The sequence below is a fragment of the Rutidosis leptorrhynchoides genome, unplaced genomic scaffold (assembly GCF_046630445.1).
Source record: "Rutidosis leptorrhynchoides isolate AG116_Rl617_1_P2 unplaced genomic scaffold, CSIRO_AGI_Rlap_v1 contig527, whole genome shotgun sequence".
Taxonomy (NCBI): domain Eukaryota; kingdom Viridiplantae; phylum Streptophyta; class Magnoliopsida; order Asterales; family Asteraceae; genus Rutidosis; species Rutidosis leptorrhynchoides.
The window spans coordinates 26,005-53,978 of NW_027266754.1; the positions used below are offsets into that span (position 1 = coordinate 26,005).

At 34.4% G+C, this 27,974-nt stretch overlaps 1 protein-coding gene across 1 annotated transcript; it reads right to left on the reverse strand.

The window, feature by feature from the left end:
- Positions 1-6,511: 6,511 nt before the first annotated feature.
- On the reverse strand, positions 6,512-15,720 carry LOC139884269 (protein RGF1 INDUCIBLE TRANSCRIPTION FACTOR 1-like). Its single transcript, XM_071868325.1, has 5 exons — positions 15,585-15,720; positions 8,544-8,569; positions 7,759-8,004; positions 7,485-7,625; positions 6,512-6,898 (listed from the first exon to the last, which is right to left on the reverse strand). Exons 1-5 carry the CDS (start codon positions 15,718-15,720, stop codon positions 6,512-6,514), a joined length of 936 nt encoding a protein of 311 aa, XP_071724426.1.
- Positions 15,721-27,974: the final 12,254 nt, after the last annotated feature.

The window sequence follows — 27,974 nt, forward strand, 5'->3', positions numbered from 1 at the left end:
CAAACTTAATGGCTCGTTTGGATCGCAGGATGGATGAATAAGATTCACCAGTCAATTTGATTCTGTAAGAGATGATTTTAGAATTAGAAAAGTTTATATAATTTTACGTTTGGAAAGAAAATGATATAACAACCGATTATCATTTGCGGTGTTTCGATTTACTGACCTAATAGACCGATTAGAACTGTATTTTACCTAATTGTTAAAACAAATGAAAAAATTTCTTAATCATTTTGATATTGTTTCACTTTTTTAAAGAATGTGAACATAATTAGCATATATTGAAGTCATTTGATGCACTTGACATATAAAATACTTGACATAATTACTTGTATTCTACAATATTATCGAAATGCACTTGACATTCAAAACACTTGACATTCATCTAAAATATTTGAACAACAAACAATACCAAATTAAATACTTGACATTCATCTAAAGCATTTGAACAACAAACCATAGAAAAATACTTGACATTCAAAGCACTTGTGACATTCATCTAAAACATTTGAACCACAAACCATATCAAAATACTTATAAAGAATCATAACAAGCATGCATAAATATGAAACAACTAGTTGAACATAAGAAAGTAGTTGTAAAGAAAGTAGTTATACATGCATAAAGTACCTAAAAATGTAGAGGTTGACTTGCCAAAATACAAAACGCTTTAAAAAAGCAATCGACCATCTACTAAAATGTTCTAAGTTAGATATAATCCAAGTAGACCTTGACTACCATATTATAATATGCTTCAATGAAGCCATCAACCATCTACCAATAAGACTAACCATCTACCAATTATACTAAATAGCAACCATCCATGCATAAAGTACCTAAAAATATAGAGGTCGACTTACCAAAATACAAAACGCTTCAAAGAAGCAATCGACCATCTACTAAAATGTTCTAAGTTAGATATAATCCAAGTAGACGTTGACTACCATATTACAATATACTGAAGCCATCAACCATCTACCAATAAGACTAACCAATTATACTAAATAGAAATCATCCATGCAACCTACCTTGACTTCTTCACGGTGATTCATCCGTATCCATAAATTACGGTGACTTTGTTGGAGTTTTCGTTGAAGTTGGAGCGCCCTCTAACAACCGCTTGATACATCTGACAATGTGAAGAAGCGTCTCCAAACTCGCAAATTGCTTCTTCGATAGACTGACCTGCATGAGCTCGAAAGTTCGGCGGTTGAGGACCCCCGATCCTGGTTCATCTGCAAATTAAACTTGAAATGAAACCCATAACTATATGTTCATCTGCAAATTAACTTCGAACTCAAACGTAATAATATAGTTATTCAAACCCAAGCCAAAAGAAGATGGACCCATTAAGATTTATTTGGAAATTGAACTCGAAATATTCAAACCCAGAAACCGATAAACCGCATAAATATATCAAAATCAGAAGTTGATGACCTAGAAGAAGCTATCAATTTGTAAAAATCCTAAATTTTACATACCTAATCCACAAAATCTAATAACGTAAAACACAACAATCAAAGACCAACACCACTTCAATCAACATAAAAAGGGTTGGAATCAAAAAAATTAGTGTGCAAACAGTCTAATTACCACCGGCGAAGGAGAAGAACTCGGTGGAGGAGCATAACTTGGTGGCGGTGGAGTGGACTGGCCTCCATCGTCAACGAGGGAGAGTTCGTCGGATTCTGAGGAGGAGGAGCAAAACTCGGTGCAACGGGCCTGCATCATCAGCCTCGAGCGAAAGAGGGTCTGTCAAATTCGGAGTGGTGGTCATCGTTGGCTTGATTTCTTCATGAAGAGTGGTTGTCGTTTCCGGCTAGATGTAGTCGGGATCATCAACATCGAGAAAGAGTGGGTGAGAGCGGTTTAAGAATGGTGAGAATGGCAAATCGACGATTTATACAAGTGTGATGATAGCATTTGAGGGCATTTGTTGTCTTTTAATGAATCAAATAGGGGTATAGTGGAAATTTCCACGTTAAGTTGCTTAGTCAGCGAATCCTTCAACAATTGGCTTCGCCACCCCCCACCCTACTACTTACTAACTAATCTAATAATAGCGGGATATAAATTGGATACGCATTTGCTAATTAGTTAATCCAAACGCTGGTCTAACCCTCAATTAGATTCGCGAAACCAATCCGGCCCCTAATCCAGTCATCCAAACGAGCCCTAAAAGTTCAAGTATGCTACTTAGGAATGGCATACCAGTGTGTAATAAAATTGTCTTTATAATAAAGTACGTAGGAACAAGTGTGATAGATATAATGATAAAGATGTGAATTTTTTTTTTTATTTACAAATTAATTATTGAATTAGTAATTCTTCTCAACAAAAAAATATTGAATTAGTAATTTTTCTCAACAAGAAAAAAATTAGGAGAACTATCAAATATCATAAACATTAGATCAATTAAATTAAATGTTAGTGAAAGATAAATTATAAGTATTAATTTAATTTATTAGACTAATAAAAATTGAAAATATTTTAATTAAACACGATATCAAAATAATTAAATATAAAAAAAGTAGCTCAATTTAGTTATGCTTTAATATATCTTCTTCTTCACCATCCCAATATGGCATGATATGCGTCCATTGTCTCACTAGCAGGGGTGGGAACTAGACAATATCGTGGATCCAAATATTGTGTTGGAGAGTATCCGAGTTGTTGCAATGGTATACCGAAATAATTATTGAACGAGGAGGGACCTAAAAAATTTGAAACACCCGATTGATACACATTCGGTTGGAGAGGTCCATTGCTAGGATATATAGTATAGAGCTTGTACCATGCGATCTCTCGAAAGTTGCAAGTTGTGAGAAAAATTGTCCAAAATTGGCTTGAGTGAAGAAATTTCTTTAGAACTCATTTATATACTCATGCATTTGAGCACCCATTTGAGTTTGCATTTCACCATCAATCTGTTCTCCATGTCCTTCATTTTTCTTACATTTCATTTTCCTAATTCGGTACTAATCCGAAATCCGTCCCGAATTCTATCAAATTCATCCAGCAATCTAAATGATTCTTAAAATAAATTGATAAACTATTAATGAAAAAATATTAAAAAAATAATTACAAGCCAAACATACTTTTAATCATGAAAATTAAAAATACAAAAAATTGCCACATATTTTAATTTTACTTACAGTTAGTTGTACATCAAGTTTTTGGCTTACTGGAAAAAAACGCGTAGAATTTTCTCTTGCTAGAGATTAATCTATGGGGTTGAAACCTTCCTAATTGTTTAGCCTTATAAACAACATTAATGTGATGTATACATGCATCAGATGACGTATATTTCTAACAATCATGCATGTTGCATTACATCTGTAGGTAGGTACGTATTATTCACCAAAAATTTACTTGTAATATTGTAAGATTGTTGTATATAAGAAACATGTCTCACTGCTGTAATCAAAAAAAGAAAAATGTCTCACTACTACAATCCTATCGTTCGCAAACTTTGTATACGATACATATCGCTTGAGAGATTATATATGATAAAATTCATGTCGTTTATTCAATGCACAATCAAACATATAACTATATATATTATTCCGTCCTTCTCAAAATAAATACAAAATTTTTAATATAAATTATATTAAAAAATTTACATGTTTTTTAAAATAAAAATAGTATGTTGTTATCATGTCGTACGTTATCTGTCATACGTAGACGGTCACCAAATAACATATTCGAGGAGAGGGCTGGTCTTGTTTTGTCTTAATATATAATCAAACGAAGAAAAGGAAAAAGATTAATACTCCTTCTATATCACAATATCAATAATTTTAAAATTTATTTATTGCAATACGTGATATTTTCATAAAAGTCAATATTTTTCTCCTTTTACCCTCAGCCAGATCCACTCCTTTAAACGCTACTCGTTTTTTCTTTTTTCCTTGAAGAACTTCAACAAAATTACTTTAGCCTCTCACACAGATCGCAGCCACCACCACATAAACCAACCCACCCCCTACTTTGCCATCGCAGACAGCAAGTCCGGCAAAATTATTTTCTTCGACAACACTTTCAAGAACGGATCTTCGTCAAAATCTTGTTTCTCCACGAACTTCTTGTAATTAGGGAAGAGCTCATACGAATCGTCTAGTGATTAAGGATTTTCATTTAAATCAATCAGTAGATCCAATAATTGAATTTTTGATACTGAGAATTTAAATCAATCGTCTCTTGTGTGCTTTAATGGAATTAGATTGATGATGATTTAAAAGCGAAGAGAGAGAGGCCGACGGATTGGTTTTCTGGAGAGATTGATTGAGAAGGAAAAAAGTGGCGGTGGTGTTACTGGTGTAGAGAGTCAAAACATTGGTTGAGGTGAAAGAGAAACGGAGTGGCATTGTAGCATGCTGTAATTATATATGTTCTTCAAGGACATTTCAGCCAATTTTATTTTTCTTAATTTCCACCAAATTTTTTAAAACTGAATATATTGCGATAGGACCTAGTATTTGTTTTTTAATTTATGTTCAACTTGCAAATTAAGTAGCCGAATTAAGGACAACTCAGCTCATGGGTAGTGGTAAATTCACGGCAGATTTTGGTAAATCCACGCCATTCAAAAACTTTTGAGTAGTAAATGACTATATTGCCCTTTATTCAAAACGGAAAACTGGTGGTGGCCAGCTACCTATATCTCACCAATCCTATTCTATTCTTCGTTAAATCTCGGCAATTCCACCACCACCACAACCGGCATCCACCACCACAACAACCTCCTTAATCACGAACACGTGTGGCAACGGGGTTATCGTAGAAGCATCTCCTCCTTCAACAAGTGGGCCCACACTCCTTCAAATCGATCGTTGAATCAATCCGGTCGTCTTCGGCTTCGCCATCGCCGATTTCTTCGGCTCGGTTGCGTCCGTCGCTTGGATCTTCCTCCACCGAATCCTCGACGGAAGCGATGACGGCGACGGTAAACAAGGATGAAGCCTGGGTATGGACTCAGATCAAAGCCGAGGCTCGTCGAGACGCCGAGGCCGAATCTGCTCTGGCCAGCTACCTATATTCGACGATTCTCTCACTCGTCTCTGGAAAATTTTTTAGGGATTTGATTTGGATTTTGTATGGTCTAAATTGATTTGTGGAAAAAAATTAGACATTTGGATTTTCTATGATTTGAATTGATTTGGGGAAAAAATTACCAGTTGCAGCGCCGCCCCTCACTCGCCTCACGACGACGCCTGCCGCCACCAGTGGTGAGATACACTGTTTTCCGTTTTCCGTTTGACGAAGAATAGAATAGGATTGGTGGTGGAATTGCCGAGATTTGCTGTAAAATATGTTGGAGAGCAGCTAGGTCTGGAGGGATCTTACATTCCCCATACTTATATTGAACATATCCAACTGGAAAAGCTTGTAAATGAAGTTATGGTATGGCATATTTGAAAAGCTCGCTTTCTTTTCTTCTGCTTTGTTAGTCCTTATCTGATCATTTTTGTAGGCCTTGCCAGAAGATTTAAAGACAAAGCTCAGTATTGATGAAGATTTGGTGTCAAGTCCCAAAGAAGCGCTTATGCGAGCCTCTGTTGATACAAGAAATAAATATCTCAAAAATTGCGTTTTCGTGAGCCTTGTGTGTCTAATGCGAGCCTCTGTTAATTCTGTTTGTTGAACTAAATTTGGATTTTTGTTACAAGAAGCAGTGGCATGTCGCATTCATATTCAACTCAAAGGGACAAAAATCTGACCAAGTTCACTGGGTTTCATGGAAAGAATCGTGGGTTTGATGACCGGAATTCAGAGTCAACAGCATCCCTTGCCAATCAGGTATTTATGTGAATTCCAATAAGCTTGATGAATAGAATAGGATTGGTGAGATATAGGTAGCTGGCCACCACCAGTTTTCCGTTTTGAATAAAGGACAATATAGTCATTTACTACTCAAAAGTTTTTGAATGGCGTGGATTTACCAAAATCTGCCGTGAATTTACCACTATCCTCAGCTCATAGATCATGTGCCATCTAAATATTTTTAAGCCCGTCTAGTTTGTGACCTAGCCAACAGGATGATTAGACTAATTTCTTTATTGGCAATTACCTAGTGCAGATTTTATACATAAATTGATTAAAAATTTGCGGTTATAGCTACAAGTATATTTATGCATTTCCATTCACCACTGAGTTTGAATTTTTATTATGCATCCGTACTAATTAATTGTAACAAATTTTTATGTATAAAAAGTGTGACAATTTATTAAAGAAAGAGGAGTAATTTTTTGATCCTATCCAATAGAAACAAAAGCTTGGAAAGATGAACAAACCGATAACTTGGAATTAGAAATCACGTGGTGCCATTAAGACAATCCCACTCCGACCAAGTGATTAGTTAACTTCACTCGAGAATGAAGGAGAGGTTGAGAATTGAGATACTAAACCCTAGAACATATTTCAAATTATTAAAAAAAAAATGATAATTAAAAATTGCCATGTTATTTCTTTTCGGTATGACCAAAATATTAATAATAACAATACTAATAATTTAACAAAGAGGAGATCTTTGAGGAATGCCTTTTCTTCTATTGCTCATGCTTGTAGCCATGTCTTCAATAATATTACTATCGTGATCAGAAGAAGTAATGTCGTCCTTGTTATAGATCAGTGCACTTCTTCTTTTGCGTACTATCACTGTGCATGCGATTGGGCTCATCATGTAATTCTCCAACGTCCCTGATGAGTCAGAAGACCAACTCATCTGCTCTTCAGTACTGTTGACAATCGTTGAATTCGGAGACTCATCAGTCATTTCCTCATCGCCTGATGATCCTATCATTTCTTGAGGGAACAAGAAATCAGGACCTAGCGTTAGAGTCTTGCATTTCTTTAGAAATGGACTCAAGTCCTTGTAGTGTTTCAGCAGAAAGTCCACCTTCAAAATTTTAAGATAGAATTTCCTCAATTAGTTCATAATTGAGATTTGGTGTTCAGAACCAACAGAAATGTAATTCTGAAATAAACTGCATGAAATTCAATATATATAGATGTAAATCTTAAGCTCAGAGAGTACGTAGATATACCAATTAGAGTAAAAGGGGTAAAATTTTATTCCTAAAATGCATCCATTGATCACAACTAATGATAATATAATCTAAGTAATCGTTTTTATACAAAAGATATAATTAATTGCATACGATCATGATCAGCTAGGGTTTCAACTGAGCTTCATATACACTCAATCTACTACGTACCCCCAATTGAATTAAATTGTTTCACATTCTGCTTTAAAAATGAAAGTATACGCTGACCAAAGGATTTGATTGCATAATTATTTATATGAATTTACTTTGCTTAAATTAACCTTGTTGATTGTTGCTATTCGTTTATGATTATGCATGGAGAAGAAGTTTTTAGAATTCAACATATGAAACTCTTAAAATTTTGTATACTATACATACATATGATGATGATGATTTTGTATTCCGAGAAGGCTAGAAGCGAGAGAAAAAAAATGTCACCTTGCAGCCAAGAGAGCAATGAATAAAAGGTTCTTGAAGACTCCTATCACAAGAAGTGCAATAATTCACAGCTCCTTTGAATTGTCGATTCTGAGGTCTCTTCTTGATAAACACCACTTTGGCACCATTAATAGTATATGCCTACAGTCATATATAGATATATATAATAAAATATATAATTAACATCAGAATATATCGATCATAATTTTTAAACTAATGTATAGATCAGCAGAAATGAACTTAATTTGTTAAATTGAATCATTTATTTTTTAACCTGAACATTGGAACAATTGATGAGCTTCTCCAAATCTTCCAATCTCACAACATCATGGTAGACGTAGCGACGAACTTGAAGAAGCCTATGGTGTCGATGAGAAGAGACGCAATGAGGGCAATTACTTGTACAACAATCTAAACAACATACATTTTTTTCATTCTTCTTTAAACTTTCATGATATCTACACCCCACGAAGAATTTCTCTGTGCACAGAGCATCTAACCATGCAGGCTTTTCGATCCCCTAGACATGATACAATGATTCAAACAACAAAAATCATTTAGAATTCTGTCACACACATATATATATATCTTGACTTGAACTAATTACAATTACATTAAGAAGAGTAGACACACCATGATCTTATATAGAAAGAATTGAAAATTCACCAAGCTAGCTAGGTAAATATTGGCTCTTCCTGAATTATGATTTTTATACGCACCAAGTCGAATTTCAATGGTGTAGGAGATAGATACTTAGATTAATCGATTTAATAGACAGAGAGTGTTAGGGTATGATCGAGCAAGATGAAAATTGTGGAGTTTCACAAAAGAGAAGAGAGGATATATAATTATTTCATGGAGAGATACAGAAAGATAATAAAATAGCTAAATTAATCACAGCTCCAAGAAAGGGAAAAAATAATACTATAAAATATTCAAATTAAGCTCAAAAGAGAGAAGGGGAGACTATAAAATTACAAAAAAGGTTATGATCATTAAAATAAAGAGATTAATAATAAACTCTATAAAAGAAATTCAAAAGTAAGATACCAAGCGAACGTGGGAGCTGTTCAAGTGTCTCCCATCTCGACCAATATTTAAAAAACGTAAAGTATGATATTGATTGTTGATGCTATAATTATATATCTCCTTGACTTAAGAGAGATCCCTCTAATTTGTACAGCTGAACACTTCTTGAAGAGTCTGCATTTTTTGTAATTTAACCCTTAACGTTTTAGTCCTTTACAAATGGAAATAATCGTCAAATTCTAACGATCAATCTTTTGCTCAACATGTTAGTAAGAGGATCGATCAATATTTTTAGCTCTTCAATCAGTAATATGTAGTATTATTCAGCCTTTCATAAAATAAAAAAAGATTGATCAATGTAGTGGAATTGATACTTATCAAATAAATAAATAAAAGAAGATACTTTGTTGCTCGAGCAGGAAAATGCTATACCCATCGATTGAAAATAGTCATGTAGGAAAAATAAAATATGAGTATAATAACATGTTTGTTTGTTCGTATTTTTTTCTTTTCGATTTTTAGGATTCATAAAAATAACGATACATATTTTATAATGAAATTGTGAATTCCAAAGAAAAAATAATAAAATTGTATATCCTAAAATTTAAATACGAATCTTAAGAATAAAGATCAAACAAAAATACCATTAACTTTAAATATTACAGAGTTTCCATCTTTCCTATATGACAATTTTTAATTGATGAGAATTGCTACTCCTAAGAGCAGATAGTTATTTTTCTAAATAAAAATAATTAAAACTTATCAAAACAATAAATTATTGGTGGAGTAAATGAAGGAAGACGAAAAAACGGTGTTCCTCGTGCAGATTACAAACAAATAAATAATCATGAGCGCTACATATCAAAGATAGAACCAATAAAAATAGACAAAACTTTAAAGAATGAACATTGGATACTAGCAATGCAAGAAGAACTATAATAATTTAAAAGGAATAGTGTGTAGGAACTAATTTAGAAGCCAGATTAAGAAAATGTTATATGAACCAAATGGATATTTAAAAATATGATTGATAAACACATAAACATCATAAAAAACAAAGCTTAGTGATTTTGTCATGGAAATAATGAGATATTAACTAGTACTAACTTAATAGATTACGGTTAATAATTTGAATGTAATTCTAAGAATAAAGAAAAATACCTCGTTGTTTCTTTTGACAGGTTCCTTATATATTCCTCCAATTAAAATTCATCATTTATGATTTTTTTTTTTTAAGATATAATAATAATTATTTTATCATACATGTCATATTTTAATTGTGAGAGCATAATATTAATATTAATGTTCACTCAGAGAGCAGCCAAATATTGTGCATTTATAAAATACCATCCTAAACATTATGTCTTTATTTATTATTACGTTTAGAGAGAGAGAGTATGACTGCTTCCAAAAAAATTATGAGATAAATTCATGAACCTTAAATCAGCTATTCAGCTAGCATCAATTCAAACCACTTAATCAATTTATGAACCAACATAGTTTGCTAGTTAGCGTAGGTACACATAATTTTAAAAGCTGATTTATCATTGTGGGTTTGCTTGGTTTTGATTTAATCAGTCGACAAAGTTAGTTTAGCAAACACTAGACGAAAAGTATGTTTGTAAAGCATGCATCTTTTCCTCATGTTTTCGCCTAAAACTTTTTCTTAATAATTCTTCTTCATTATTCTTCAATGTGTCGTTGAAATAATTAATTAATTTTGTTCTATATATGGCTTGATAAAGAAAGTTAAATAACCACAAAATATGACGGCACTAATTTTGCTTAAGTAGTAATCCCTGATAATGGTGGCATCAGTTAAAGCTAAAACACGACAGGAAGGAGAAAACCCGGTTTTGAGGGAATCAAACATGGCAACATAAAACCAACTACTCCACCAATGATACTAAGCTTGGCTTCTTACTTTGATAATTTCGAACAAATTTATAATTAATTGACAGACAATATAGACTCATTTTAGCACTAGCTAGCCAGCCAGGTTTAGTTAGCTAAGCAAAACAAGCTCGCTAATTCGTGTTATTCGCAAGTTTTGAGGACACTTTTCTAGTGAACGTCTCTATCTACCAACCAAGAGCTATAATCTTACGCTTTGTAGTTCTAAATGACATCGCTAGCTATATGTTTATTAATTAATCATCGTCTAATCCCATAATTACAGTTGACCGGTTTGGAAGAAGGATTGAAGATTATATTCCCAGGATCACTATTTGACCTCGTGTAGCAACTACAACTTTGAATTTCAAAGGTAGAGGTATATATATACGTCTCTTAACTTCATTTGAAAAATATATATACACTCAACGAGACACACACACATATATACGGAGTTTATATTGTACTTAGCATTGTTTAGAATATCATTACATATATTAATTATATTCCATCCTTCCATTCAACAAGTCTTATTGATGACCAAATACTTTTTTCCCCCAAATATTTTTTTCCAAATTAATTTAACACGCGTACTTTTTCAGAAAGATTAAGGTTACGCATCGTAATTTGATATCCAAACATGAAGAGCTTTAAAGAGATAATCTTTAGGATGATAGAAGTCATAATTACTTGACGAGAAAGGAAATATACAAATCGAAATGATTAGTTATGACCTAATAATGAGGTTATGGATGGGAAGAACCGAACAATTGGAAATTGGAAAGTATAGAATGCAATGCACGTGACCAACCATGGCACATGAGCAAGTTGGTAAAATATGGTAAACAAAGCACCTCACGTGTAACTGTGCGAAAGGTAATATAATGAAATATTAGCTAAGCTTTGGAATGACAAAATATTCTCCTCTATGCACTATGCTCGCATTAAAAAATCTATGTTTCAAAATATTAATGAGACTATTTATTTTCAATATAGAAGTGTTTTGGGGTCAAAGATTCATCAGAGATGAAAGTGACAATTAGTTGATTTCAGAGTATAAATCGCACGAGGGGGACCCCCCTGCAACTCTCTGCTCCTCCACATCATGTGCTATATAATATTTATGCTCATGAGCTCTCTAACTAGTTAAAAGAGTGAGATGATCACTCCTCCTCACGTGAGGATCATGCTAGAAACTTCTTACTCAAAAACATTCTCATTGTATGTGATTTGATACAATGGCGGATCCAGAATTTCAATTAACTGGGAGCAAAAGTTTTTTGACTATTACTTTCTCAACTATAAAATTGTCAAATTTTTATCAAATTGTATGCAATATATAATGTAAAATATTTTAATTTTAGATGCTATTTCAAAAATTAGAAAATCTTATTACATTAAAACATGAATTGTACTCTAATTGTGATATTTTCTTAATAATAATAATAATTAAGAACTGAGACTGCTATATATTTTTTATTAGCTTTGTGACCTTATCATAAAATGGTTTGTCATTTGCAGTAGAGGTCCATTAAAATAAGATATTATTTTTGTTTCACAATAGTTGATGTTTTGAATTTTAATGACATGCGTAATTATTAAATATAATAGGGTTTTTTTTTTCTATAATGAAAATATTTTTTAAACTAGATATGATATTTTATTCAATTTGGAGAAGTTTGAGAAACCTTTTTCTCCATAAAAATATCCTTAATATACTTGATTAATTACACATACCATTAAAATTCAAAACATCAACTATCGTGAAACGGAGGGAGTAATAAAAAAAATTACCACATGACTATTAATAGTTTGTAAAATAAAGAGGCCCAAAAGTAATGTTAATAGATTTAGTAAGATGAAAATGAGCAAATAAAAAAAATTAGTGCAATGCTGCTTTGGGGTTCGAATGGCTGTGCAAAATGGAGAGGCCTATTAAATACAATCTGTTAATAGATTTATTAGGATGAAAATGAGCAAATACAAAACTTAGTGCTGCGTTTGGGTTCGATCCAGGGACAATGATTTAAATGGGAGGACGATATGCATCTTAGATCACTGAGCTAGAGACCAATATGAAGTTATGGTAGTAAAATACTTTTTATATTCTAGATTTCACTAGGGGCAATTGGCTCCATTCGCCCCGTAGTGGATCTGCCGCTGATTTGACAATATATCAGTCAACATTAATAATAACTAACCCTTATTAAGCATTAGTCAAATCTTCAAGCCATTCTTCTATTTTTTTTCTCTATATCTTTTATTTTAGAGATAATTATATGAAAGGTCCTTAAATTATAGATAAAATCATTGATGCATCAGTAAACTAAGTAACGTCACACATAGCTTTGTAAACTGAGGCACGTTTACATCCTGCCGTTACTAACGGTCGACCTGGCGCTAACGGAGCCATTAGACAACACGATAGACAACATCTGTTCGCTGACGTGTCAAAGACAAATGCATGTCTCTCTTCTTCTCACCTATAATTCTCTTCTTCCTCTGTCTTCTCTGCTATTTATTCCACCCCCTCTCTCAAAATACTCTTCACCACCACCAACCAGGCAACCACCACAATCGATTAAAGATTCAAACCACACAGATCAGCCCAAAATCCAAATCCCTTTTACCCAAATCGAAACTCCAACTCATTCCCAAAACAAATTCAAAATAGAAACATAAATATAAACATATTGTGTAGTTTGTAAACCACAATTTCGATTCACGACGCTTCTTTCCCATCCATTGTTTCCTTCTTTGGGTCGTCACTCGCTCTATTTTCATTTTCCATTTTTTTTCCAGTAAATTTTATGTTTTGGTGATTAAATTGTGGTGTATTTAATGATTTATGATTAGGGTACTGGGAAGCATTGAAGGATATGGATTTGTTTTTCCAAAATTCAACACTCGGGTTGGGTGTTTTGAGGTATATGAAGGGAAGAGTGAGATATTTTCTGGAAATTTAAGTACTCGGGAGAGAATTTCTTATTTCAATCATGGAAAAAAAACTCCAGTTTAAAAATTCCTTATGGGTCCTTCAAAAAATTCCCCATTAATAATTCTAGTTAGCTTATTTTCCCCCATATTTTGTTTATTAAATTCTTTTAGTAATGTAAATTCTTTTGGTTTTAATTTCATTTGTGGTAGTTATTATTTTGGTAATTCAGATTAAATTGAACTGGAAAGGCAGAAAGATGCAATGGGGTGGCTGTAGTTTCAGCATCTTCAATGACCTTGACAAAATCCGACAAACGCAAGGCCCTGAATAAAAAACCTATGCTGATTTCTTTTGGAAACGCAAGTAGTGCTCAACGTGAAGAATCTATCTACCTTGGTACTTGTAGCTTCTAGCTTAGTACGTATATCGTAATCTTGAATGGAACTTACTACAGTTATATATACACTAGTTCAATTCTTAATTTGTTTCGCTTTTGTTTTGGGGCAAAATGAGTTACGGTTTCGATTTGGGGAAAAGAGATTTGGATTTTGGGCTGGTCTGTTTGGTTTGAATCTGTAATCCGTCGTGGTGGTTGGTGGTGGTGAAGAGTATTTTGAGAGAGGGTATAAAATTTCAGAGAGGACGAAGCAAGAAGAGAAATATAGGTGAGAGCTAAGAGGAAGAGGGACATCCGTTTGTGTTTGCCATGTCAGCGAACATATGGCGTCTGTTGCGTCGTTTAACGACACCGTTAGCGCCATGCTGGCAGTGGTTGGGATCTGGATGTTAGACGTACTATAGTTGACGGACCTATATGTGGCGTTAGTTAATTCACTGACCCATCTGTGATTTCACCTATAGTTGAAGGATTCTCTATATAATTATCCCTTCATTTTATCATCCAATCAATATTATAATATCATTACAAAATATCAATCCTTTAAGTTTTTTTATCTCCAATATCTTCCAAATTATTAAAAAAATGACTATAAAATTAGATAACCATAAATCTATTTGTCAAAAATATACATGATTTATTGCGATTCATATCCATATCTTAATTTAATTATACATAAATAAATTAATAAAAATATAATTTAGCTTTCTAGTAAAAATAATATTTTTCACAAATTAATTTAAATAACAATTTTATTGATGCGATAATAAATTACAACCACGCAACTAATAGTGCTACTACAATTTAATCGATAGAGTTATTATATCGTTCCCACAAACATTCAATTAAGGTATTAGAAAGTTCATAATGAGATTCTGATTTCTTATTTTTTTATATCGTTCAAGAAAATTCAAATTGGACCATTTGATTAGTTATCATATCGACATTAGGGATTGGTACCTTCCTGTCTTTAATGATATCGGCTTCAAAATAACGTTCATCTTCAACAATCATATTGTGAATTATAATGCATGATGTCATAATATCATGTAAAGATCGTTTACTCCACATGCACATCGACCACTTAATAATAACAAAAAATGATTGGAGAACACCAAATGCACATTCTACATCCTTTCTATAAGACTCTTGCTTCGCTGCAAATAATATTTTTTGACCTTGAGGATAATGGATAGTTTGCACCAATATTGACCATTTAGGGTATATACCATCAGCTAAATAATAATCAGTGTTGTTCTCTTTTCCTTGAATAATATAATGAGCTTCAGGGGCAACTCCGACTAGCAAATAAGTGAGACGACTCTAATACATTAATATCATTATTGGACCTTGGCAAACAAAAATATGCATGTCAAATCCAAAGATCATAATCAGATGTAGACTCAAGAATAATAGTTGGAGTTCTACTACGATTGCTTAGTGTCATGTCCATGGCGATGGACAATTTTTTCATTGCCAATGCTTGCAGTCGAGGCTCCCTAACATACCTGGAAAACCACGTTTTCCATCCACTTGTAAAAAAATTTTAACATCATGAACATTAGGTGATCTTAATTATTGCTCACCAAATACCGTCACAATAGCTCGACAAAATCTTTTCATACTTTTGAAAGTCGTAGATTCGCCAATTTTTATGTACTCGTCGGTTGAGTCAGTTAGGACATCATATGCTAACATTCTTAATGCATCCGTTCCCTTTTGCAAAATGGACAACCAAAATCTACCAAGATTACATCGGCTCATTGTTGAAAATAATCATCATGGTGTTTAACGCCATCAACAATATGGGTAAATAAGTTTCAACCCATACGAAATTGCTTACAAAACATTGGTTCGTTGTACCGAGGATTCTCTGAAAAATAATCATTCCATAAAGTTGGAGCAGCTCCCTCCCGATCACAGTCAATCACTCGATGGCTAGGAATCGAGCCTCCATGAGCCACTTGACTATTCTCCATGTCGTTTAGATAATAACTCATTTGAAGGTTGTTATTAGTAGGTAATTGAAATAATTGGGCTTCTTGTGCTAAAAGCAATTGATCTTGCTGTACTACTACGGAGTTGAAATCAAATTCATCTTTTGAATTTGAGGATGAAAGATGATGAAATGGAGGAGGAAGGATTGGACATTTTATTTTGGTTGATGAGATTGTTTAGACAATGTGGAATATTAATGGTAAGGATGAATGTGTATTTATAATAGTTTGATAAATAAGATTAGATTTTTATCTACAAATAATCAAACATTATCTAAATTATTAATGCTAGATTGGATTTTCTTTTGATCAAGACCGTCGGATTAGATTTATTATCTACAAATATTGTTGGGCTAAATCGCACACACAAGTGCACGCGTCGCCACAAGTAATAAAGTGAAAGAAAAATTATCGTTCCCATAGAGAATTGTATTAATCTAACTACTTGAAACGAGTACTATCTCTTTGTTTACTTGTTCAAACGATTAAATTCAATGGTGATTGAAGTAAATAACATGCAATAAAATAAAAGAAAATACAACATAAGAATCAAAGATGAGAGAATCCTATGGCTTGTAACTATGCTACAATCATCATCGATGTTCCGATAAAAGGCATACTCAATTCTATCATATCATTCTAATTACCCAATACCCATTAACAGTTAAAAGCATATGTCTGTATCAATTAACCCTAATCACTTTACTCTAACCCTATATATCTATGGTATTAGAAGGTAAAGCAATCGCAGTGAGTTTTTTATTGAGCTATGTTCGCAAGTTTATTAGCTATATGTTTATGCTAACAGCAGTTAACTCATCATCTCTGTGAATACATTAAACATACATGCGATTCTATATTTAGATTCTAATCAAGAACTCACACTTTCATTTTATTGTGAAGCAAAATTAATCTTGCAATTGGTAGCTAAGCAATTGAAAGTATTGAGCACACAATATAGAAAATTGAAATTTCAATAACAAACTTAAAGTATGAATCTTAAATCAAAACATCAACTAGATTGCAGGTTCATCACAGCCGTAGTTTAGTTACGCATAAACATAGTTAAACAAAGAAGAGAGTAGAATGATTACATGCTCGACGATGGAAAGCGCAAAAGATCTCTGCAATAATCTCTCTCTAAACTTCTCTTGAATCTCAAAAACCCTATTCTACATGTGTATTTATACTTAAAACAAAATCTAGTCAAAATAAGAAATTTTGGGACTGTTTTCGTCAGAAGCATCGCGGTGTCGACACTTAGTGTCGCGAGGGCGACAAGGGGGCAATAGCTTCAGAAGTTCTAGTGTCGCCGGGGCGACGACTTTTTATTTTCTGAGTCATCCTCCGTTACGGGGGAGACGGCTTCAGAAGTTCCAATGTCGCGGGGGTGGCAGTCCTGTCGTGGGGGCGACAAGGGGGCAATGGCTTCAGAAGTTTCAGTGCGGGGGGGCTGCAGTCCTGTCGCGAGGGCGACATGATTTCTTCAATTTTTGGTGAGTCTCTGTCACTTCGTCGTGGGGGCGACAATAGGTGTCACGGCGGCGACACTTCTTCTTCCATTTTCGTCCCTCAACTTATGCTCGATAATCAGGTTAGTCTTCTCGCTCCATTAAGCTCCAATTGAAACCCAAATTCACTCGATTTTGTCATAAATACCTACAAACACTTAACAAAACAAAAACAAACATAATAACGACTAAAATAAACAGAAACACTCGAATTACTAATAAAACCCCAAACACAAAGAAGTAATAAACTCTAAATTCTAGAGTTTATCAACTCCCCCACACTCGAACTTTTATTAGTTCTCGAGCAAATTAAAACTAAAACAAAGAAAAGGAAGGGCAAATTTGCACGTAAGGGTGAGCATCATTAAAAACCTCATGAGGAAAAAAAGATTACAAAAAATAAAGCACTAAAAACCCCTTGTCGCAAATTTACCAACGACATAAACAAAAAACAAACCATGATACAAAACAACAATTAAACATCCTAAAATATGTGTGAGAACATAGTCATCATCAAGTCATCAAAACCTCATTATCGTGCAATGCAAGCATGACATATATGCTAGCTACTCAACAATCATGCACCATCAAAAAGTGAACTCGTAGCTGAAATCACGATATGAATTAGATGAACACTTCAATCTCTCAATAATTTAATTAATAAATTCGCTCAAAACTCACAGGAGATTACTTTTTCTCACATAGTCGTGCTCTCAACATTTATTTAAGTAAGTAAAAGTGTTCATTCCTGCACAAAATTTTCAGTATATCCACATAAAATTCGAGTTATGCAATGCTCATGAGGATGTCAAATGCTAGTCTTTTATCACAATTTCCACTAATACAACAATACAATCATAAGATCAAGAAGGTCTTTGGCTTCCGATTGTAACGTAGGGTCAAGTGTTTGGATAAATTTGGCTTAATATGATAAAATCTCTTAACATCTTATGTGCCACACTCATATATCAACCCTTTGATGCCCCAATTGCGAACTTTTGATTTCCAAAACAACCTATACCCATCACTCAAAGAGAATCTATACTACTCGAAATTTCTCAAATTAGATCATGCCAATATTTTATAAGAACACAGTTACTGAGCTCTTTATGTAATTGTTTTTTTCTTTCTTTCTTTTTTTTTAATTTTTATTTTCGGAATTTTATCGATTTTTTTTCTTTTTTTTAAGGGCACATCAATTTTATACGATAATATTCAGTAATAAGGCATAGTCTTTTACATGTTCATTCTGCATATGTGACAAATCAACTCCCCAAATTTCACTCTCAATAGCACATAAGACAGTAAAACGGGGACTTGATTAGTACATAGAGAGAGGTTTTGACTTGGTTATTACTGAGCTCAGTTTGATCTTGATGTCATCGTCGTGAATGTTGACGAAGTGGATGCTGCACTCGAAGATTTCACTGTCGTTAATCAATCCTCAGAGCTCTTTCTTCCAGTGCCTCTTATTGAGGTAGGTGGTGAGTATGAGTAGTCACTCTTCAATTCCTATTCTGATAATGCCATGGATGGTGTTAATACTGAAATGGATGGATTAAGAGTCAGCTTAGAGTTACGAGTAATAATGTGGGATCCAGGTTTGAGTAATCAAAGTGACTATGTAATATTAGCACATAAATTATTTGATGAAATTACTGTGAAGAACTTCGATCCTAATATAAGAGGACATCAATACATGGAAGTATTTGATAAAAGGTTGCACACAAACCTACTCCCAGCTATTGAAGCTTATGAAACCGACTACCTTGCATTGGTGTTCCTGGATAGCAAACTTAATAGCATGAGACAACATGCAACTCTTTTAACTATGTGGACAACTGAAGAAAGACAATTGGAGGCGGCGTTTAGAGGTCTCAGTAGTTAGAGAGATTTAAGATATAACAACTAGGAACGAGGTGATTGGCCTTATTTCGAATTTGGAAACTTATATGCTAACTGATATTGATTCTTGTTTAAGCTATTTGGCAAGTAAGGGTGAGTACATTCTGGGAAAGTTTGTGAGTCATAATGTTGTGGACTTGTGTGTTTGGTTTCCAGATCTTCACGAGTATAACCAGCTGCTTGATTATGTTCCTAAGAGAAATAGTAGCTTTTATGGTACATTGAGTACGAAAAATAAAGACTTTGGTAGGTTGTTTTGGAAAGGAATGTGAAGTTTGATCCAGGTGGTAGAGTATGTTATATTGTTGTCCATGATGATAAGATCTCTGAAACTGATTGTGATGATGTAATGAAATTGCTAGCTGGTTCTATTTTGTGGACCGAACCATTGGTGTCCAAAACTAATCATGGTGAAATTAGGAGAGCATGGGAATATGACATAAAGATTGCAACAGCTAGAAAAGCCAAACAGGTTGTTCCCGATCATTTTGTAATTAATCCTGCTTTATTTCGTGGAATCAAAATGCTTGCTGATAAAGTTTTACAATTACACAGTTTGAAAAGAAATATTGAATGTGCAAGGATAGTTGTGATTTTTAGTGCAGAGTACATGTATCTCTGGTTTTTGGATCCTGATGTCAAAAAGAAATCATCAATTGCTTACTGTTTGGTTAATTTTGAAAGCAGTTGTCATGGTCCTATGAAGTGTCCGTGTGTAATTGATGGTGTGGAGCTGTATCAAGAATCAATTGAAATTGGTTTAGATTACTGGTCTATTGTTTGGACAGAATTGATATCTATAGATCTGGATAATTATCAAAGAGAAGAAGTCCGGTTGGTGGTTATTTACAGTTTAGACGAAATAGTGGATTTAATGGTAATCGTAAAGAGAAATGTTTGCTTGCTGCCTCTACAATGTTTACTACACTTGTGGAAAAGTGTAATCTCAGATGGGGGGAGTGATAACAAGGGAAATGGGGAATCGAAAGAGTATAATGTTGCACTTGGATTATTGTTCGCCTCTAAGAAGCTAGAAAGAAAAACATGGGACAGAAGTAAAGCATCAGAGCATCACAAGCTAGTGTTGTTGGCAGAAAAGAATGGAGGATATGCTAAGCTTGATCTATATGAGGCCTTGGTCGTAAAAGTGGTGGCAGAACTGAAGGGAAAAAGGGTTAAGTGGATATCGAAGGCTAAGAGAACATTCAAATTGGGATTTTTTCCCTTGCTGTAGAAAGTTACTAGTCACACTGCCATTAGCCAATTGTATAATGGTGTATTAGGTTTCTATAGTCAATCTCATCTTTAGGACCCTAGAAAAGCATTTGGCAAACCAGTGCACATGGATTCTTGTTACGACAAGGTAGCAGCAAACCAAATGATATGGAAACCAGGCGATATAAGCTTTATTATGTCATTGCGTTCCGCTATGAAGCTTGAGGAAAAGCTTCTGCTTGAAGAGGAGAGTATTGTCACGATTGTATCTTTAATATCTTGTATTTCCATTGTAGTCCTTATACTTAGTGCAATGCCCGCTCCCGACCTTACTTGCGATAATCGAAATTAGTGTCCGAATGGTACTTGTGCATGACGTGGACCTGACATGATATGCGGAAGTGGACCCTTACTTATGCCTCGTAGCCCGAGTTTATCCTGTTTGCCTAACTTGAAGAAAGTATAAATATATTTTTGAAGAAAATATAAATATATTTTTGGGAAACCGTAAACTTTCACTTAGTGAGAGTTATTATAAAAACATTAAGTTTTTATATACTGAATAAAATGTGAAATAAATATGAATTTATTTCTGAATTGAAATGTATTTCGTAGAATAAAATATGAACTGCAAAACATGAATTGATGTATGTAAATTAAATTGAAATCATGGAATTATGAAATGTTTATTCAAAAATGTTTATGAATAAATCATTAAATAATTTATGATGATTAGATGATATATTTATGGAATATATATTTTACGTAATGTATAACAATGTTGATATGTTTATGGAATATATATTTTATAAATATATATTTTACGAACTGTGGATGATTACTAATATATATATATATTACAAACTGTAGTAATGAATATTTATGAATAAACCATGAGAAAGATATTGATGATGATAATTATGATTATATTTATGAATCCATATCCATGGAACTGAAGAAACACTATTATAGTGGTCAAAATACTATAGTATTCCTGCCTATCCTGTGGTACTCAAACACGTACCGTCACACTAGATAGGAGGCTAACATCTAATGCCAATCATACTAATGAGAACTGACCGGTGGGATGACCAGTTGGGGCGACACTTCTTCTTCCATTTTTGTCCCTCAACTTATGCTCAATAATCAGTTTAGTCCTCTCTAATTGAAATCCAAATTGACTCGATTTCGTCATAAACACCTACAAACACTTAACAAAAAAAAAAACAAATATAATAACGACTAAAATAAATAGAAACACTCGAATTACTAATAAAAACCAAAGCACAAAGAAGTAATAAACTCTAAAATCTAGAGTTTATCAACTCTCCCACGCTCGAACTTTTGTTAGTCCTCGAGCAAAGTAAAACTAAAACAAAGAAAAGAAAGGGCAAATTTGCGCGCAAAGGTGGACATCGTTAAAAAGCTCAATGAGGGAAAAAGATTACCAAAGATAAGTGATCTAACCCGGATCTATAAGGTTGGAAAGAACTAAAAACCCCTTGTCACAAATTTACCAACGACACAAAAAAAACAACAAAAAACAAAGCATGATACAAAACAACAATTAAACATCCTAAAATATGTGTGGGAACATAGTCATCATCAAGTGATCAAAACCCCGTATCGTGCAATGCGAGCATGACATATATGCTAGCTAATCAGCAATCATGCACCATCAAAAAATGAATTCCTACCTCAAATCAGAATATGAATTAGATGAACACTTCAATCTCTCAACAATTTAATAAATTCACTCAAAACTGACAAGAGATTACTTTTTCCTCACGCACTCGTGCACTCAACATTTATTTCAGTAAGTAAAACTATTCATGCACTAGTAGAAAATACGGCTAGCGCCATGTCAAAGGTATCCACGGCCTAACAAACGGGCGTAAAGCTATCTTCCGCCACGATTCTTTAAGTGTGGTAATTTTTTTGTCCACGAGTGGACAACCGTGGCGTAAGATACTTTAAGCCACGATTTTTTTAGAACGATAAATAATCGTGGTGTAAAAGGATAATACACCACGGTTTTTAAACCATGCATGTATTTAATTAGCTCCACGTCGTGAAAACCGTGGCCAAATCGATGAACATAATTAATTAACTTTCCAGATTCCCCTTATCATCTTGGAAAATGCTATAATCTACCCTTCAATATCTTCTCTCTCGCCCACAACACAACCCTCACTCACTTCTCAAACCCTAATTCTCTCAAATTCTCTCTCTCTCTCTCTCTCAATTTTTTCCTTGAGCGGCGACTAAATCGTTTCAAAGGTACAATTTTTGTATAAACTTCTCTGTTAATTTGAGATTATGGTATGTTGTCAGTGTTGTAGATGAATGATTTGATGTTAATTTTAGTCTTTTGCATGATTTTGATGAATAAATTTTAGGTTGCATGTACATGCAATTGATAGTACTGTAGTTGCTATTTACGGAATGGAAAAAATATCTCTTTCCGTTAATGTAGTAATTTATATTTTCAGAAGTTTTCTAAGAGTTGTGCCATTTACTCTGAATCACTCTATTTTGCATCAATATGGTCTTAATTTTGGGTTTATGGTCCGTTGTTACTGTAATTGTTGGTAGTTGTAGTTGCTGTAAGAATCTTGTCTTCATGTTGACGGTTTAATTGACACTCTCTGATTTACTTGTCCCTCGTTTTCTCTGTTTTCAGTCCACAAAAATAGTGCAGCATTTTGAGATGACTATCACATAGAGCCAAACCAATGATGGTCTTCATATTAAAGATGCAGTAGTAAGATTACTATTTCATGACAATTTTCGATTTATATATGTATATTGTCGAACTTTTTATATTTATGTTTTAGTTATCTCCTTATATTTTCAGTTATTGCCAAGGGATTGGCTGAATGAAGTCCCAGGAAGTGAACATGCCCTGAGAATTTGCCTCACTATTACGGGACAAGCATTCTTTCATATCCCTTTAGGCCGGATTCAAAATACTGAAGGCTTGAGTACCAGATTATCTGTCATCGATATATCAAAATTCTGCCATGTACGTGGATTGGCGGCAGGTACAAGACTTCAGTTTGATTCTTTGGCTTTCAATGGAGACAACTTGGCTACTCGTGTAACTATATTACAAGTGGACATTCTAAATCCATGGGAACTGTTTCCTGGTAATTGGGACCTCCGTATTCCGCCAAGTAATTTCGATCTTAATTCTGTTAAGAGAGATGTCTGCGGTAATCCATCTCGTTTGGTAAGAGAGGCTAGGAATAACAACTACTTGTCAAAGTCAGTGATAAACCACCATATTTTAGGAGAAGCACCAATGGTAATAAATTATCATCCTTTGAATTTAAATCTGTTCATATATATATATGCATATATATTTTATTGACCATTTTGATTTAATTCGTCTTTTCAGAAGCGCCGCACTACACAGCTCCGCAGGTGTGGACTTGATGTTGATCAGATCTGTCCAGTTAGACTTGTTGCCAGGTCGATGGTATACAATTATTAGCTGAAGGTCAACATGGAGGACCGAGATTCCAAGATTTCAGGCTACGGGTGGCTAGCATTTTGTAGTGACCAAGAAGTAGTAGTAGGGGATAGATTTAGACTCTTATCGGTTGAAATGACACCAGAGCCATACATGGTTTTCCTCGCTAAAGTCATCAGAGTAGATAATGTAAGAGGATGATGATGGCCGTCTGGAGTTAACGGGAGATCGGTGGTTTGAATTCATTAGGGAGAATGATCTGGAGATGGGAGATGTATGGGGAAGTCAAGAGAAGAAAGGGACGATGATACGGGGAATCAAACCGGATAGACCAATTATGCTAAGGAAGGAATGACGATGGGAGGTAATGGAGATTGAGGTCGATTTTATTTGAGTAGATCGTTAGTAGTTTAATTTGGTGTATACTTGCATATGCCCCACAGGTTGCCAGTGCTCCGAACATGTAGTACAGCAGCTCCGTCTATCTTCTTGCGAGCAACATTTGTAGCCTTTCACTTCATTCAAGATATGTCTGGTCAACCGTCTTTTATATTTCTAGCAAGAAAAGTTTCGGGTGTTTCAAGCTTCTATTTGGTAAACTCATGTCTGGCTCCATTTTTCAGACTCTCGAAGCTTTTCTTGCTGGAGGAACTCAAAGATATCCTATCAAGCAGATCTTGTATCCTGAGACGGTCTTGCATATATTTTATTGCTCGCAAGAAGTTGGTTGGAGCTACTGTACTCCATGTTTTGAGACTTGCAATCTCTGTGGTGTCTTCAAATATACACATAAATTCCACTCGACCTCATTCTCCATTAACACTCATCACAATATCTTCATTCGCGTATTAGCCTAATTGAGAAGTCTGCATCCTATACCATCACTTTCTTCTTTAGCGATGTTTGTAACTCTGAAAGATAAAACACTATTTTGATGAAATTAATCTTTCTGTTTCAACTCGAATTTATGACGATGAATGTGTTCATTATATGAAGTCTTTATCAGGCTATTTTAATATGAATGCTATTCTCTGTTCAATAATTATATATAGTGTTTAATGTCTTAATTGAATTGGAGTTGTCTGTTCAAAAGATTAATATGCACTATGCAGGGGCTTAGTTTGAAAAAGGTACTCTATTTGGGGCCGGAGTATAATATAGCACCACGGTTTAAAAACTGTAATGTATTATTATGTACCGATAGTTAAAAACGTGGACGTTTTGGTGGCAGGTTTTTAAAAATTTTCGCCAAGTAAAAATGGTAAACGCTCGACATTCACAATTCATTTGCACTTCAATTCGTTTTCGGCTCAAATTCTCTCTCTACAATCGGATTTCGACCCTTCTCACAATCAGCTCCTAAATCTTGTGATTTCGTCTATACTAACCATCGGCTCTTCAATTCAGATTTTGAAGAAGTTTAATCTCTCAGTTCAATCTAATAAGGTAAAGATGCTAATCGACTCTATACGTACCACGTTGTGACTTCAGGTATGCAGAATAATAAAATTAAATATAGGGCTTATCACTAATTTTCGATTTTGTGTAGATTATCTTGGTTTCATAATAAGAATTAGGTTGTTTGTTAATATGAAATAAAATCTAGAGTTTGTGGGTACTATGGGTGGAATGTGTTTGACAAAATGTCTGGATGAGATTGTACTTATGGCTGAACATGTAGCTAATTATCTGTTCTTATATAATTTAGTGGCAACAGATGGCTAGTGAATCAATTGAGGTTCAGTCAGAGATAAAAATTATTCAAACAAAAAATTCATAGGAATTAATGAGGTTGAATAATTTACAGTCAATGATAGTACATCGAATTGAAAATAATCAGAGGGAACAATATCAATTCAAACGCAGACAAACAAATCAGCAGAATGAATTCGAAAATGGTGAAGTGAGTAAGAAGAAGAAAATCGATCAGGTGGAAGAAAAATTTGCAGGTTGCAGAGATTTAATTATGAGGAATGCATCAAAAAAATTGGCCGGTGGTAGCAAGCAGTCACAATAGCTCTCAAAATAAAAACAAAAAAAAACAGTTGGTTAAGAAGAACACTAATGTTCGGAAGGAGCCAACACTAGCCCAACAGATTCAACAAATTCATAAAAGCTATGGTCCTGAACGTGGTCAGGAGGTGGTAAAGCAAGGAATAAGCGATGAAGAGATGCAGGAAAATGAGGCTGGTGGCACAAGAGAAATAGAGAAGCAAAAAACTAATTTAGTTGAAAGAAGAGGGGATGAGAAGAAGGGAAGTCCGTCTGGTGGTATAGGAGGGGAGAACAGCGATAAGTAGGTCATTAGAAAGAAGAGATAATGAGAAAAAGAGAAGTAAGTCTGGTGGCACAGGAGAGAAAGAGAAGCAGGTGGGTCAGTTGGAAGAAGGGAGGATGAGAATAAGATAATTCACTCTGGTGGCACAAGAGGGAGAGAGAAACAAATAAGTGGGTTAGTTGAAAGAAGAGATGATATTGTTTATGATAACACTGCATCGGGAGGACAGTCAAAACAGCCTGGAACAACGAGGCCAAGTTTGAGAGGCTTACTTAATCAATTAAAAAAAGGAAAGAGTCAAGAAGCAACCAAGACTGTTCCAACGAACCAAAAGAAAAACAAATAAACAAATAGTAATGATAATTATGCACTGTTAGATTGTTACTTATCTCTTTCATTAAAATTAATTAACATGTTTATGTTTTACCATAACTAAAATTGTAGAATGATCATTAATTAGAAGAGAACATTGAAGAAGAAAGTTGTCTATCTAGAAAGAAGAAAATGAAACCAACACCAAAGAGACCATCTATGTGCCTCGATGAATTCATTGAGAAAAAATGGTCAGATGGGTGAACTACTAGAACTTGGAGGAGCAGAGAAGGCTGGTGATGATGAAAGAGTAGATAATGTGGCTGGTGAGGATGAAAGAGCAGAGACCTGGCTTACGATCATGAGGAGACACGTGTTTCGGATGATACGGATACTCTTCCACTTAATATTCAACGAACGGGAAGTAGCAGTAATGGGCCAAGTATGTTATGAATATTTAATAACCTACCACTTTATTCTATTAATGAATATGAATATGAGTTTGGATTTATTACAGCTTCATCAAGAAAAACTCGTGGTCTCTCTACGTGCGCGAAAGTTCATTCCATAAATTATGAAGATAGAGTGGAAGTCATTTTTGACAAAAATAGAGAAGCCTGTGGTCGAACAAGGAAAGTAGTTGGTGAGTTCTCAGCTTTCCTTGGAACGCTTGCAAGAAATTCCATAAAGTGCCCATTGGTATATACGAGTTGCCCTGTTGTACTTAAAAAGGATGAGTTATAGGAATATATCAATATACGTATGTATGAGTTTTAATTCCCTTTATGCATCTTTATGAAGTTGAATGTGTGCCTTACATGTATTTTTTGGTCTGTAACCGTTGTAGTGCAAGTATGTCGTACCTCCATCTGCATACAAGGCGGTCATACGTATAGTTGGTGATGCTTGGCGGAAACACAAGAGTAATGTCCAAGAAAACGGTCTTCGATCTGTACACGAAGAATACAAAATGGCACAGCTAAAATGTTTCCTCGTGAATGATGCATTGAACTATATTAATTCTATTATTGTAAGAAAAGCTTGCGACAATTCAGGAAGATGGAAAGAATGATATAGAAGCCTTTTAATGTGTCTTCGAGAAAGAAAAGCCCCGGGCGGATTAGCTGTGGAGGGAGGATTTTGACTCCTATAATGTTGAGGGAAACCCTCTATAAACAAGAGCAGGAGGCCAAGCATGCAGCAGAATTGGCGACAATTCATTCTCAATAGGAAGAGTTCGAAGAGAAGCAGAGGCAACTTGAAGAGAGAGAAAGGGAGAGAAAATAGAGGGAAAAGATAAGAGCACGAGAGTTGAGGGACATGGCGGAGGAGGGAGAGAGAAGAGAGGGAGAGGTAGAGGGAAAAGGAACATTCTGTTGTCAGGAGCTTGTTGAGGCAAGTTCTAGAGAAGGGAGGGTTGGATTTAGGTGGAATCTTTAGGCTTGAAGCATTGTTGTCACCATCGACTCCAAAGATGCAAACAGTGCTCTACGTTCTTCCATAAGGACCAATGATCATGGTCATAAGGCTAGTGAGTTGG